The sequence below is a fragment of the Girardinichthys multiradiatus genome, chromosome 4 (assembly GCF_021462225.1).
Source record: "Girardinichthys multiradiatus isolate DD_20200921_A chromosome 4, DD_fGirMul_XY1, whole genome shotgun sequence".
In the NCBI taxonomy this organism is placed as follows: domain Eukaryota; kingdom Metazoa; phylum Chordata; class Actinopteri; order Cyprinodontiformes; family Goodeidae; genus Girardinichthys; species Girardinichthys multiradiatus.
This window is the reverse complement of record NC_061797.1, coordinates 29,787,133-29,804,175: the sequence shown is the minus strand read 5'-3', so window position 1 is coordinate 29,804,175 and position 17,043 is coordinate 29,787,133. Positions and strand designations below refer to the sequence as shown.

General features: G+C 40.0%; 1 protein-coding gene across 2 annotated transcripts in view; it reads right to left on the bottom strand.

The window, feature by feature from the left end:
• The window catches only part of furina (furin (paired basic amino acid cleaving enzyme) a), an 86,605-nt gene that overhangs the window by 39,699 nt on the left and 29,863 nt on the right, over window positions 1-17,043 (bottom strand). For both annotated transcript variants that reach the window (XM_047362704.1, XM_047362705.1), the window contains exon 3: window positions 1,260-1,358. In XM_047362704.1, the coding sequence (XP_047218660.1) occupies window positions 1,260-1,358 (99 nt within the window). The remainder of the gene's footprint in view (window positions 1-1,259; window positions 1,359-17,043) is intronic.

Here is a 17,043-nt window from a genome sequence, read left to right as displayed (position 1 = left end):
TTTTAATCATTCGTTACAGCAGGAATGATTAGTGGATCAATGCATCAAAGGAAACTCTCTGGGGGTAGAGCAGGTTGCTCACTAATTGGGGGCTTTAATACTGGCTCCTCCTTTCAATGAAACCCTCAGGCAAGACACAGAGCCCGAAATCATTTTGATGGTTAGGTAGAGCATTTTGCTTAAGATCCTGCTGCCATCAGTGCATCGGTATTGATGTGGGTAATGTGTGTGGTGTGTGCAAGGCACAGTGGAAATGCTTCAGAGATTAAATGAAAAAAAGGTCTGCAACTTTTTTGATCAATATATGTTTTTCTTTTTCCTTCTAAACATTAAATGACTCTTAGTGTTTAGGTTTCCGCACTTTATTATTTATCACATTGCTTCTTAAATATTGCAAAAAATCCAATATTGATCGGGACTTTTTGTTCTTTGTAGATGCAGTAAAGACGGAGCATCTTTCAGTACCGGGTCTACATTCAATGCATGCATTTTCCCAAAGCACATGGCTGCATATCACATATTGTGAGTACAGTAAAGATCTCCAAGACAGCATTGACACCTTGCTACATCTGCAATGCAGTAAGAAAAACCAGTGCTGCTCATGCTTCTCAATGGGTTGATATTTTTAATTAGCATGAATGCGCAGCATTGTGTTTTCTACTTTTATGATGTAAACATTATTATATAAAAATGCATTTTAATAATTGCCATTTCTTTGTGAATACTGTAGAATCGGTATGTTAATGAGATATGTGTCTGTTATTATCTTAAATTAGATGCCGGAGCTAATAGGGGATTGAGGTGTTCTAAGTAACCCAGAGGAATCGGTAACATCAAACAATGCTTTGAATCTTGACTCCATCTGATCTTGGGTATAGGAATGAGTTACCCTTAATTGTAATGACAAGTGCTAACTGCAAGGTATGCTGCAGGCATCACAGTGTTAAAGGTGACTAACACCAACTAAAAGTGTCTTTTAACTGAAAAATAATCTCTTCTCTGGTTTGCCCTAAAATGTTTCCTTCCAGCTCCTGTTTCACATCGCAAGGTTTATTGAAAATGAGAAATTATTAGTAAAGCTCATTTTTTCACTTAAAACATTTTTTATCCTAAAGGGACATCGAGATCAGCACAAAGACTTTCAATAAATCTGCAGCTGCAGTCGCATCTCAAAAACTCTCCGAAAAAGCACCTTGAATGAAAAACGAAGCTCAGCCACGCTGACCCCATCCCTTCCCCATCAAATATAACCCTCTTACCTTAGGATCTCTTTGCAGACGGACTCGTGTCCCTCTATGATCTGACAGCGATCTCTTAACCACTCTGCGATGCCGGAAGTGATAGTAATCACCAAATACCTGGAAGACAAAGAGATATGATCACCTATATCATCATGCGGCTCAAATCGCTCTCCCTGTATTCTGATAACACTTCCACATATCCTCTTGGCTACAGTGAAGTATACCATTTTCTGCTCACATTTTTCTGCCACTAAATAACAAATATTTCTATAGACATTACAGAATAACATGAAACAGAGTAGCAGGTTGGAAAAACAGCCTTCAACTCTAAGGTGATACGAACACAAACTGAATATCTATAGTCATCTGACCTAGCACAAAATGTTTTTTTTTCTTTAAAACACATAACCTTCAACACCCTCAAAGATTTTTATTAGTTTGTTTTTACTCAAATTATTCCAAACCGATGCATATTTTTCTCCACAGAAGTCTTCTCCTTTGCATTTTAAGCTCCCTGGGTAGGTTTGTTCTGCCTTTGAACATGGGGATCATCAGCACACAGCCGTCTAACTGAAATATATTTATATATTTTATCTGGAAAGATCGGCTTGTTCCCCAATAATCCTTTCTTCCCCACACAGTGCCACTCCACTGTGCACTGCAACATTCCCCCAGTCTAAAAGAGGAACAGCTCAACCCTCATCAGCCATCCTGCTCCCATTTTAACCACAGTAAACAGGCTGATTCCAGCTGGGGTGACACATAAAGCCCCTGCGCACAAACGGGGTGGACAATAGGGAAGCAATAACCAAGGAAGCACACGGTTAACTGTGATATTCAGCCCTGAAAGGAGACCATCAGTAGCCTGTGTGTGTGAGAGAAAGAGTGTTCCTTTGTGCGTAAAACTAGTATAGAGTGACACCAAAGTTAAATGTTGGACTTGCAGAAAAAAGGAAAAGAAATGCCAACGCTTACGCTCACTGCCCCCTTTTTCTGAAGAACCAAGTAATAAACCAACTGTTAATATAAGGTCCTGCAATAACAATAAACATGAACTTTCCATGATAACTCCCTTGGTATTTCACTGTAAGAGGCATGGACCATTCAGTGACAATGTGCCCTTACTCAAGTCAAATCAGTATTGTGGAACCAGTAAGTGAAAGTTGTACCATTGATTATAATGGTGTGCTGCTCAGGAATTCAGGTCTATGACTAGGTCATGCTTTCAGTGCATGATCTACACGTGTGATGCCTCAGGGTCAGCTGAGAGGTCTCAACACCGTTACGTCTCTGATCCACCTTCCAATCAGACTCAGAGGAATAATGGCAATGAGCTGTAAGGGTGAAATGGGACTGCAGAACCAATGTGAAGCTGGAACTCCATACTGTTCTGGTGTGGCCTATGAAAGAACCAAGATGACAACAGCGGAAAAAAGTATTTGTGCACAAGCGATAAAGTGCAAGTTATCAAAAGTAAACAGCAGACTGGTCAGAGATCTGATCTAAGACAACATCTGTAGGTATATCTGCGCACGTATATGCATAAGGAGACATAGGTTAACGTCCGATAAAACTGCTCAGCTGTTGCAAACATATGCACAAGCACTCCCTCTCACCTCATTTAACAATGTGAACCAGATTCAGGTCCTTCTAAATGTGTACCCTACAGCTCAATCATTATCTGGCAATCAGCAACAACACTTTAGGGGGGGGGGGGTAACTGCTTTCCACTGAGGGGGAAAAAATGGCCATTCACAACTAACATATTTAGATGGAAAACCGATATGGAAACAGATCAAGTCCTGCGACCATTACTGATGCGATAAGCTTGGAACTGCTACAGCACAACGGGCCACTCAACATGTGGTCAGTTACCAGAGCGAAGCATTAATCCATCAACATTAAAATGTAAAGCAGCGCACAGTGGAAAATTACTGCCTGGTGGTTTGTTTGCATGTTTGGTTCCTCCCCTACTGCCAAATTTACCTTGTGGGAAGGCAATTATCAAAAAGATCCGCTGTTGTTGACACAATTATGTCTTAGAAAGAGCCAAACAACGTCAGAAGACAAGCTGCTAAAGAAGTTTGGGGCTGTATTAAATTAACAGAAAACTGATGTCCATATGGAACCATGAACATCAAAGACAGCCAACTGATTTCACTGGAGAGCGACGTCATTGCAGTTCATTTACAGACACATCCGACATGGGTTATAACATATTTTCTTTGCACATCAGTAAGCTGAGATAAAGTGGGAGCACAAGTGTAACGGCCTTCTAAAATAGTTCAGCAACGTGTCTGTGTAATGAGACTGGAGTCCAATTAGTAACTGTTCACAGTGGTGAATGGGAAAGAGAGGGGCACCGGTTCCCCACAGTGGCACCTAGACATAAAAAGCCCTTTCTTTGAAAGCACAGCACCCTGATCTGGACCCATACATCTCTTACTCATTATATATACCCTCCTCCCTCTTTTCACTGCTTAGATCATATACATAGCACTTAATCTGTTGCTCTTTACTCAACAACCCTTAGTTTTACCTGGCATTAAGGTTATGTACATGGTTAATAAGATTCTAAGCTAAATCAACACTTTATTGAGCCTCTCAGTAGCCTTTTTAACCTTGACTAAAGCAAACACCACACTAGAGCTCATTATACAAGTTGCTGTAGTGCTGGTTTAAAAGGATGAAAACAGGTAAAATAAGAAGAAAAAAAACTATTAGATACATGAAGTACTAAAAGGCAAATTCAAACTTTCTTTTTATCTACGTGACAGCTATTCTCAACAAGTTGCTCGACCATTCCTCCGTTGTGTTTGTAGAGCAAATGTACATTATCATTCTTGGCAATGTCCGCTTTCACTTCAGTTGTTCTCCAGACATTAAATCTGTTCATTTTAATAGTGTTGACGACAAACAGACATTACAAATTGTGCTTTTTAATAAGAAGGACAGGTATAAAAAGATGCTCAGCTTAACATCCACAGTGGCTTCATACAAAAACATGGAGTACATTCGGTTTTTGGTCACAGACTGTGGGCAAGAATGCAGATAATTTACTTTCTGGACTCTCTCTGGGGTGCTGACTCGGGATGTCAGCAAGATTGAAAAAAAAAGAAAAACAGCAGCACCTTTTCGTTTTCTTCTAGCAAACACAGAGATGTGTCAAACTGCACCAGAGATCTCTTGAAAGGCTTTAAGCGCCGCTCATTTTAGAGTGTTTGGATGTGCAGCTGCACAGTATGGTACTAGAGCTAAGGGAAGAATGTCCAGCTGGTAGTGAAGGCCACTGGACATTTGGCTCCCCTCTTCATCAACTGAAAGGTTCCTAGTCTGGGCATCATCCAAAAAAAAAAAAATCACATTTGCCCAAAACCTTAGTGTCATTAAGACATGTAAAAAAGTCTGCATAACATAATGTTTCCTCAGGGAGTAGACAAAATAATTAACCCCTTGCTTGTTATCAGAAGTGTTAAAGAGAAAATATATTTTAAAGCCATAAAATCTGTAAAAGACAGTTTTAATGGGAGTATGTTGAATGGAAGTGATTTTGGCAACATGGTAAAAGATGAAGTAAGCAGTTTAAGAACAAACATCATGGAAATAAACAGATTTCTCCTGAGCCAACAAAAACACTATCCAAGTTCAAAAGGTTTTGTCTCAGGATTATTAGACCAATGGAGTCTTCAAAATAAGGAAACAAATAACCTAAACCTGAGGGAAGCGAACACAATACAGCTAGGACAGATATCTTAAGCAGGGAGTCAACATCCAGACCACTGAGGTGACCATGGGTGTTATTTATATCAAGTTTATAAGGCAAGAAAATCCTTTCCTATCCAGGGACCTTTACTTTTTGTGTGTTATCGGTCAGTACCAAATGTCAGCTAATGTCTGCTGATGGCATAAAATCAATATCTGCACTCGCTTGGCTTAACCGCTTAGCCTTAGCTGGGCCTCATTTTCCTCCGTGTCTGAGCCAAATGAAGGCAAGAGTTACAGTAGCTTCAGTCTGATTGTATATCACTACTGTAAGCTCTCTTCCCTTCCACATGTTAGTGACTTTTTAGGCACAAATTAGTTGTTGTGAGAGGTTTGAGTGGAGAGAAAGAAAGTGTCTTTGGAAGTCGTTTTATACATTACTCTAGTGTATGTAAACCCTGACAAATTTGAAAGAACAAGTGAGATTTTCACAACCACAGCATGTATCTCTAATCAGAGTAGGCTATTGTGGTGACACAGGAGTTAGGAGAGGCGTGCTGAGGCATGACTGTACACAGAGAAGCAATGTTGGTCAGAACTGGACCAGAATTTCAACAAACATCAGAATGCTGCCAGAATTTGTGTTTCGAATACCAGTGTTCTCACGAGCTCTTTTATCATTGTGGTGAACTACAGGTAGGCTGGGCTTGCAACAGAGTGCTTTTAAAATCCCAGTACCAGGTACCAGTCTGTTGGGTCTCTGATTTCAGATAATATTTCCAATGATATCCTCGTGGGCAAACTGCCATGTTCACGTTCACTTTCTGAACTTGCATCATACCTGGCGACCTTTGACGTCAAAACTTTTATCTTTGCTGGACATTTTATTGTAGGTTAATGCCAGAGTTTGGATTACACATGTCATACACATTTCATTCTCGGCTGCCTTGTACAGACTTATTTAACCCCCACACACTCTTGCACACCCCCCCTCCCCCTCCCACGCCTGCCCCCACCCCCATATTTCCTAATTTTGGTCATGGAAATGAAATTAAGCGCTTGTGAGGCACAGGCCCTAACACAGCTAAAAACAAAAGGTAGTAAAAATGCTGAAATACAGTATACTGATTTAAACCAACAGCAGCTTTATGGTTAAGATGAGCATAAAGAAAAGCGAGTCATGGTAAAGCAGCAATAGGGCTGCTAACTGGATGAGTCGATGAGAGCTTTTATGACACAACTAACTCTTTGATGTTTATGGTGCTGGGAAGGTAGTAAGGGAATAAATACATGATACCTTAGCTGTCATGTAAAAGACTAGAGCCCAAGAAACATGAAGTTTGCACAGACTATAATGATCTTTAATAGAAAAACTAAAGCCTCTACGTAATACGCACACAATCAGTCACATTCAAATTTGCGGTTGCATTGAAAACACCGCTGATATACTGGGAAGCCAAGTAAAAGAGGCTTAGTTGCCTTTAGGGATTTCACTCCCATGCTAGTTTTAGTCATGGGTCTCTTACATGTCTCCTCACAGCAGTATAGTTGTCAAAAGAATAGCATGCATTAACAAGGTATAAGGAAAGAAGAGGATGAACTCTCTGACCTATGACTGAGTGGGGTAAATCCCACAACAGGCCTGAAAGACTGATCATGTCAGATGGAAAATTTGTTCTGAGGAAGACGTCAGTTGTGATCTCACAAAATCAGTTCATCCTGAGCAAAGTGACAACCAGCACTTCCTGTAGCATAGAGGGCTTTTTTTAATGAATGCACTAAACTGAATGGTATTTCCCAATATGGTCCTACTGCAGATGTGCCACAAAAGGCAAAAAAAAGTTTAAACAAATAGACATGTTGTCAAGATGATGGTTTGGCATTTTAATATTTGATGTGCAAAAGAAAGAAAATGATTCAGTGACTGTGTTTTCACACTTTTGATAGTTGTGTAAGTCAACTTTAGCCCAATAAGAACTGGTGAGGAGTGGTACTTAAAGTATCAAAGTATCAACGTTTTTAAATCGAGTTGCACATTTCAGCCTACAAATTAGACATCTTTAATGAAATTAGAAAGTAAATTTTCTTCAATCACATGCAAATTAAAAGTTTTTTGTTTTTTTTTTACACTGTTGGGAGTATGATTATTGATTGAATAATCTTGATCAATAATTATAATTACAAATCATAATCTGACAAAATAAATTTCTTAACCATAAATCCTCATTTACGAATCGAGACCAGAGAGGTTTCTGGTGTTGTAATTGTGGCTCAATGCCTCTGACAATTACAACCGTTAAATACTCCGTAATAGTTAATAACTATTGCCGGAGATGTCACTGTTTAATCGACCGTTTCTGCCAAAACGTGTGGAACTTGAACCTTATTTTGACTGACACATCACTTTTTGCACACAATGAAACACCAAACGCTCTCTCTTTATCTATGTGAATATTTATTAATTTTCACCTACTCAACATGCAAAATTCTACACACACAGGGGTAAACACATCTAAATAAGCAAAATCAACAAACGGTAGTGGGTATGTATTGAGTCAACCAGCAGTTTATGACACAACAGATGAAGGGAGAGGATATGAAAGGGGGTTGTGGTGATGACTGGTGGGGGGTTGGAAAGCAGCTTAGAGTGTCTTTTATGATCTTCTGATCATAAAACTTCCCCCTTTACTCCTGAACACAAAGGATTGATAACTTTTGGCGGCAAGCTAGCACAGTGAGATTGAAGACAAAGGTAAAATGGAGAATTTTACCATGAGGTCGTTTTAACAGTCCAGTTTTGCAACGCACCCGCGTTCAGATAGTAAACACAGACAGCTCTGGGGAACACGGCGGATCCCGATATTACATAACACATCAAAGTTTCAACAAGCAAGGTTACATGCACATATTATTCAGAACACATGAGATCCTAACCAGCGATTCTGATCGCTTCTACAACCTCTGACCCTGCCCAGGCCTTCTAATAAAGAAATAAAAAAAAGATATGGGTTTTACTTGTGTCGTCTTCTTCCTGAGCGAGGTAATTCGAGTGAGGAAACGTGGGGTTGAGTTAATTGTGCGTCCACAATTAACTTCAGGGGAACGGTCAGTCTTTGTCCTTCGGTCTTCTTGACAAAAAGGAAAAATATGATCTGACCATCAAAGTCGACTTGAAAATTAAACACGGTAGCGGTTCGTCTCTCCGAAGCTCCGTGTCTCCAGTTATGTTAACTCACGTCTTCGATCGGCAAAAGTGAAACCTCTGGCCTTCTTAGTCCAGAGACTTCAGTTATGAATAGTTCGTTGTCCAACGAGAGAGAATGAATGAAACTCTTCACAGAGTTCTTCTCTTGAAGTGGTGCGCTTCGATTACCAGATCTGGTTTCCAGCAGAGGGCGTCTTTTCAAACATGAGCGCCTCCTATATAGCATCCTGTGACGTCAGACTGGGGACGCCCAGTCATATCAGTCGCAATGCTCGATGGGATATGTAGGAGCGGGCTGTCCTGGGTACAAAATGGCCGATGCCATTGGAGGGGCACAGTGACGTCCAACAACGTGCAGATAATCCAATACTCAGCAAACAAGTGGTCCAACAACACATATACAATTGTGAAAGTGTCACAGGTGAAATTTAAAAATTGTCAGTCATTTTGGTAGTTATAGAAAAAAGTAGTAGCAACAGTAGCAGCAACCTTTCTGGAAAGTTACGCACTTCTTGTTTAAGAAATAGTGGCACAGTGCTAAAAATGGACCAATATGCAATGGAAAAAGAACAGGAAAATCATGTGTATTTTTACTTGAAATGCCCATCCCGCACACTAAATCTAGTATGAAGAGAAGAATATTGGAGAAAGCAGTTAAAGGGCGGACAGGAGTCCCAATGAGTCACTGAAGACTTGTATCATACATACAATTAAAATCAAATGTTTAAATACGCTGTATAAAAAAATCCTAACCTTTTTCCCCTCAATGTCAGACATTAAATCAGAGCAAACCTTTTATGTTTTAGATCAGTTAGGATTACTTAAATCATTTCTTTTTGCTCCACAGTTTTTTCCATAGTCAGAAGTTTATATTCAGTAAAAAGATTATGCCTTTAACAGTTTGGGACAGCTCAGATGTTGTTGTCAGGCTTTGTAAGCTATTGACATTTAAATTCAAAACACTGGAGTTATTTGGATGCAGACCTGTGGATAGTAAAGGCTTACGTTGCGACTCGTTTGCAACGTAAGCCATCATTGTCGGCTAGCCGTGCCTACACCACGCTCAAGACAATCTAGTCTCTTCATGTGTCATTCCTCGATGGTGGAGCGACCTACCGAGGCTATCAGAACAGGGGCAACCCAGCTCTTCAGAGGGCATCTCCTACCGAGGCACCTACCATGTACTTCCCTAGGACTTTGTAATTTCATGACATATTTGACCACAAATATTATAATAGTCCAAAATAATAGCAGTCTAAGCTTAAAAATGTGCCAGCCACTGCCACAGAACGAGCTGTTTTCACTCATGTATAATGTTTTCTGAAGTTTCATTCATTTCTGCCAATTTATACAGCAACCTTGTCATGAGCACTTCTACTCACAGATCCCAGTAAAAACAACTTTCAGATCTCTGCTGCGTATGCTGTAAAATACGTACAGCGAAAACAGGACTGAACTCAAAAGCCAGGCACAAGGAGATAAATTTTGTCAGCTTACATTTTGTCAGGAGCTTGGATTAAAACTCCAAACTGTCGATTGTCTCTGTGGTTATTCAATCATCGAGTTAACAAATCACTTGGAGGAATTATTGATTTTAAGACATTTACTACAAGAAAATGACACGCAACATTAGTGGTATGCAAATCTGGAAACTCTTCTAAGCGATAAATCAATGTTTATACAGCGAATCCACCGTTATTGGTATGGCACGAAGAGATGTTGTTATGGCAACTTGTTGACCCCAAGATCCCGCTCTTTCATGGAATCTTCTTTTAACCTCCTTACAATCCTCCTCACTCTGTGCAGCGGCACAGTTACAGCAGTAAACCTTATAATTCTTGCTCTGGGTGTAGATATATGCAAATTTAAGGCAGTGGCTTATTGCTGAAGATCAGCATACATTAGTTGAATGGCATGTTCTCTTATCTTTGACATTTTGAAGAGCGGAAAAAGAAATGGGCCTCTATGTCGTGTCCTGTTTATACTGCTGGGAAGCAGATTAAAATTAATTGAAGAACTATACACAGATTTTAAAAAGTTTAAAGTTGCACTATTGTTTTAAGGAATTGTTAGGGTTGCAAACAATTGTTGCGCGGGTGGTTTTATTAAAACCAGTTTATTACCTGGAGATCTTTTTCTCCACTGAATAAGTGCACTCAAATTAAAGCTTGGATTTTCCAATTTGTTTAGCACTGCTATGGTAATAAGACCAATTTATTTACAGGTTGCTTTTTTTCATTATCGCATCTATATGGCAGACACTTCTTAGACAAATCTCACCCGGATCGGCCCACTGTTATTTTGAAATGGGCCGGTGGCAGCCCTTGAACGCTGGCTTCTATATGAAACTGCATCTGCTGTCATAAACACTTCAGCAGCTTTCACAAGAATTAGGTGAATGCTTCGGTGAAATATCAGCTTTTCTGGTAAAAGGTGCAAACAAAGGAGCTGATTAATTTATTTATTTTTCTCTGAAAACCCGTGGTACTCTGCAATAATCTGGTATTCTGCTGCACCATACAGTATGAGCAATGAAACACACTTTATGCATGAAGAAATGACCCTTCCTACAAGATTTAGCTTGCTGTGGTCTACTTTACAAGAGTCCTTGTAGTTAAAGACACTGAGAAATGTTTTAGTCCATCTTTTCCAAATCTTCATCCTTCGTTCAGGAAAAAAAAAACAACTGAGCCTAAAAATTTATCACGTTTTTGTAAATGTGTCCGACACCTGGAAGCAGGAGGTTTTTCGGGCTCACTAGACTGCAAATAAAATAAAAGATTGTTCCTTTGGAGCCCTGCTAGCAGCTGAATAATAATCTTTGCAAATATGCTCTGCTCTCTCATGCAGATGCCCTGATGAGCTCTTCCTCATTAATGGGGCACATCGCTGGATACCCAGAACCACTGAATGCACAGTGAAAGGGGTAGGGGGCGGTAGGGTGGGGGTTACGGTGAAGTCTGGCTAGCAGACACAATTCAGGGGAGATGGAGCAAATTGGAAAGGGACGGGCATGAAGGTTTTTATCAAGAGGGAGACAGTTTTATCACTGTGAGAGCGGACTCTATGATTGCTTCTGACACTGTGAGGTTATACTGAATCTAATCAAAGCTTTGAATCTCTATTAAATATACAGCAAAACTGACCAGCATGTAATTCAAAATGAAAAAAAAAGGCACTACGGAGACAGTGAAGAGGTATTTTGCTCTAACTGTGGTTGCCATTTTCACTTTCCTACAGTCTATCCATTCCCAGTGCAGTGAAAAATGTGTTAGCCTATTACAGAATTACAGAATATACAGATTTTTGTTTTTGCAGTCATTTTTCTGAGACATCCTGGAGGGGACTTGCTGACTGATAGCCAGATATTTTCCTTCAGAATGTTTTGGTAGAAAGCAGAATTTGGAGTTCCACCAATTACAGCAAGCTTCAAAGCACTGCTAGACCATCACATTTCCACCATCATGTATGTAATCGTCTGTATGATGCTCTTACTCCGAAATATCATGTTAGATCAGCACCGAATGTTATGGACTGTGCACCTTCTAAAAAGGTCTACTTCTGATCCATCTGTCCTCTGAATATTTTCCCAAAAGTCTTCGGGATCATCAAGATGTTTTTTTGGAAAATGTGAGTCCGGTATTTGTTTGTTTTTTGGTGAGCAGTGCTTTTCACCTTGGAACTCCTCCGTGGATGAACAGCCTTCGGCATAAACCCAACAAAGAAAGGTTAGAGGATGAAAGGCGAAACTGAAGAGGTGTGTCTCTTAACAATTATGAAAGTGGGATTTAATTCAGATTGTCATTTGCCATTGTACCTTTGCTTCAATTTATAATAAAAGGAGCTGATTGAGAGGCTAAATAGCGACATATTTATAACACAGTTCATATGAAAGCTTTTTTTCAATCCAAATCTTCTGAACTGAATACAGTGCCTTGCGAAAGTATTCGGCCCCCTTGAACCTTTCAACCTTTTGTCACATTTCAGGCTTCAAACATAAAGATATAAAATTATATTTTTTTCTGAAGAATCAACAACAAGTGGGACACAATTGTGAAGTGGAATAAAATTTATTGGATGTGTCAAACATTTTTAACAAATAAAAAACTGAAATGTGGGACGTGCAATATTATTCGGCCCCTTTACTTTGAGTGCAGCAAACTCACTCCAGAAGTTTAGTGAGGATCTCTGAATGATCCAATGTTGTCCCAAATGACTGATGATGATAAATAGAATCCACCTGTGTGTAATCAAGTCTCCGTATAAATGCACCTGCTCTGTGATAGTCTCAGGGTTCTGTTCAAAGTGCAGAGAGCATCATGAAGACCAAGGAACACACCAGGCAGGTCCGAGATACTGTTGTGGAGAAGTTTAAAGCCGGATTTGGATACAAAAAGATTTCCCAAGCTTTAAACATCCCAAGGAGCACTGTGCAAGCAATCATATTGAAATGGAAGGAGTATCAGACCACTGCAAATCTACCAAGACCCGGCCGTCCCTCTAAACCTTCATCGCGAACAAGGAGAAGACTGATCAGAGATGCAGCCAAGAGGCCCATGATCACTCTGGATGAACTGCAGAGATCTACAGCTGAGGTGGGAGAGTCTGTCCATAGGACAACAATCAGTCGTACACTGCACAAATCTGGCCTTTATGGAAGAGTGGCAAGAAGAAAGCCATTTCTCAAAGATATCCATAAAAAGTCTCGTTTAAAGTTTGCCACAAGCCACCTGGGAGACACACCAAACATGTGGAAGAAGGTGCTCTGGTCAGATGAAACCAAAATCAAACTGTTTGGCCACAATGCAAAACGATATGTTTGGCGTAAAAGCCACACAGCTCATCACCCTGAACACACCATCCCCACTGTCAAACATGGTGGTGGCAGCATCATGGTTTGGGCCTGCTTTTCTTCAACAAGGACAGGGAAGATGGTCAAAATTGATGGGAAGATGGATGGGGCCAAATACATGACCATTCTGGAAGAAAACCTGTTGGAGTCTACAAGAGACCTGAGACTGGGACAGAGATTTATCTTCCAACAAGACAATGATCCAAAACATAAAACCAAATCTACAATGGAATGGTTCACAAATAAACGTATCCAGGTGTTGTAATGGCCAAGTCAAAGTCCAGACCTGAATCCAATCAAGAATCTGTGAAAAGAGCTGAAGACTGCTGTTCACGAACGCTCTCCATCCAACCTCACTGAGCTTGAACTGTTTTGCAAGGAAGAATGGGAAAGAATTTCAGTCTCTCGATGTGCAAAACTGAAAGAGACATACCCCAAGTGACTTGCAGCTGTATTGCAGCAAAGGGTGGTGCTACAAAGTATTAACGCAAGGGGGCCGAATAATATTGCACGCCCCACTTTCCAGTTTTTTATTTGTTAAAAAAGTTATTTGTTAAAAAAGTTTGACACATCCACAATTTCATTCCACTTCACGATTGTGTCCCACTTGTTGTTGATTCTTCACAAAACATTTGAATTTTATATCTTTATGTTTGAAGGCTGAAATGTGGCAAGAAGTTGAAAAGTTCAAAGGGGCCGAATACTTTCGCAAGGCACTGTATAACAGAGTCCATGGCAGAAACAAGAGGAGATTTACCAAGATTTCACCGGCATTACAGCTGAAGTATTTTTGCTTCACAGCCTGAAACACCCCTGCCACAGGTGCTGGCACAAATACTGTTATTTAAAAAGACATGAAAGCATGCCGTGTTAAATCTCGAGTTGGACAGAATGTGCACTGACAAACAAGCATCAGCAGTAACATTAAGACAGCGGTGAGTCATAAAATACAAGCAGAGCTACGAATTGATTTTTTGCATTTGAATTTTTCAGAGTGATTATATGATTTCTGATTTTCCTTTAAAAAAATGGTAACAGATGTTACAGATTTCTGCATCAAAACCCGCACATGAAATCTTGCGTCTTTAAAGTTAAAAGTAGAGAAACATGTGGCAAAGTCGTCAATCCACATGCAATGTCATGAATAATCTGGAGCCATTTATCTCTCTACTTTTCCCTGTTGCTTACCACGACACAAAGCGCACACACACACACACACACACACACACACACACACACACACACAGACACAGATAATGAAGAAGGTACAAAAGGTGGCTGCCAAAGGGACACGAGCTAATAAGATTTAACTCTGCTGTCTAATTCCACCTCCCCTTTTTAATCTCAGAGCAGACAGAGCACACTGCTCCAGGACAGAAATACCAAACTGGTTCTTCTAACCTCAGTGTGGGACCACTGGGGCCATTTTAGAAAGCTGCACTCTTAATTTCCTACGAACTAACCACCTAAGACACTTCCATCATTGTCCTCTTTGTCCACAGAGAACAACCTACTTCAGTCGCTGCCCTCGGCTCGCCATGGGTAGCAAAGATCTCCGCCCTCCAATTAAATGGACTGTGATGAGGGTTTCCCAAAAGTGCAAAGTGGCAGCGATCTGAGGTAGACACGAGGGACTCCTGCCTTTGCAACATCAGGAGCACCTTCTCCAACAGATGCTCTCAGACATGCACCATTTTCCATTAATCTAATCGGAACTGAACATGTTCACCATCATGCCAGATGAGCACACAGTTAGTTTTCTGTGAAAAGTCACATCAGCAGTCTTACTCTGTTGAACCATGCGACATATATCGCTGTCAACACAGCCGTTCTGAAGAACATACATACATTCATGGTGGTGTGGCTTAACTCTGCAGAGCTATTCAAAACCAACCAGATAACGCTGATTAGGATGTGGTATGACATGCACTGCAGACCTAAATGATTAAGAAAAACAAATGTAGAGCACATCTCTCTGTCTTAACAGCTGGCAGCCTCATCCATCATTAATTTGGTGTAGAGGCATGCTCTTGTCTGAGAGAGCACTACAGGCTTGGACTGCATCAATAATGTTATCACAAAGATGTTAATTTAGACAAAATCTTCCTGTAGCTCGCTCCAAAGCCCCAATCCGATGCCATACTGGGTACCTTGAAATACACTTGAAAACTTCAAACCACACACATACACACTTCCTATTCTCTCATTTGCTAAAATCTATTCCAAAATCAAATTCTTAGCTAAAAGCAACAGGCAAAAAACTGGGGTGACAATTTATTTTTTTTCCTATTAGCTGTCACACCTAAATCTGTGAAATGCATCATACACAACCCCAAGCAACAGCCCCTTCTCCAAATATATTTTGCAAGCTGTGCTCTGGCTTCCAGGTTACCCATAAATCACCTGCACAACAACTGAACGCTACCTGGAAACAGCCACGGACCACGTCTCAGAACACTTTCGATATTTATCTGTGCAAGGAAACCAGAGGACATCCTGTAAGTAAAAAGGACCATTTCCTTGATACAACTCAAAGATATTAGAAGCAAAGCTTGCTACATATGGAAGCAAATCGTTACCATATTTCAAATGAAAAAGCATTTTCAGAAATGCTTTTTCATTTTAAGAATGTGGCTGCATTGTTTGACTCATAAATGAAATTAGTAATCAATCATCCTGTTTGCATTTTAATTTTCTTCTTCAAGACTGCTCATTCTTTCACTTAATTAAAATGAAAAAGAAAAAGACTTTTGAGATTTATTTTTCAAAATGTACCCCAGCAAATAGATACCAAAATTCAATTTGAAATGTAAAATTTGAAAATGAAAAAGCATTTCCAGAAATGCTTTTTCATTTTAAGAATGTGGCTGCGTTATTTGACCCATAAATAAAATTAGTAATCAATCATCCTATTTGCATTTGCATTTTCTTCTTCAAGACTGCACATTTTATGCCATAATCAAAAAGAAAACAAAGCAGACATTGCTTTTTCGTTTTCGTGGTCTGCCCGCAAAATACTGCCCAGAACTCGAAAACGAAAAAGCATTCCGAGCTGCGGGCGCAGAAGAGTGACGTCAGCAGCCGCTCTTCCACAGCTCCCTGCTGACCGAGCTACCCATCTTGTTCGGTAGGGGGCGCTGTGCACGTCTGCATTGCATTACATTGCAAACGTGCCGAGAAATTGATTGAATTGCAGCAGGGTTGAGCTCAATTTGTGGCAGTGGCAGGCAGAACATTTCAAATTGAATTTTGGTATCTATTTGCTGGGGTACATTTTGAAAAATAAATCTCAAAAGTCTTTCTTTTTCATTTTAATTAAGTGAAAGAATGAGCAGTCTTGAAGAAGAAAATTAAAATGCAAATAGGATTATTGATTACTAATTTCATTTATGAGTCAAACAATGCAGCCACATTCTTAAAATGAAAAAGCATTTCTGAAAATGCTTTTTCATTTGAAATATGGTAACGATTTGCTTCCATAGTTACACACAGGGTATGTTTGGCAACACTGGCTGGATAAGATAAGGCATTCTGAAACTCTAATTTTTATAAAGGAAGATTTTTAATCATTACCCTTGAGATAATATGACAGACTGGGTATGACTTTAAAACTCTAATATATCTCTTACTGTAACAGATAAGAAATGGCCTCGATTGTGTTTCGCAATCAGCTGCACCACCCACTTGTTTAAACGTCTTGTTTAAAGTGCAGAGTAACAGGTGAAGCTAGAAGGGGACCCTTAAAAGCTGAAAGGGCAAACATAATTCCCATTGTGGCCCAAAGAATTAATTAGGAACACACTTTCTCGGTTTTCCTCTAGAGCAATGATCAGACAAGGAATAGGAAGTTTACCAGAGTCCAAATATAACAAGGTTTTGAAAATATTACAGAGCAAAAAATTGCAAAAGGATCGATCATGCCCTTCCTACTGTATAAAGCCATTTTAATGAGATGCCAGAGAAGGTGTCATAGTGAATGTAGGGTTCCAGCTGCATGGAGCTTAGATTAATGCAGAGCTGCCCCTCTCCTGCCTGTTGCTGCT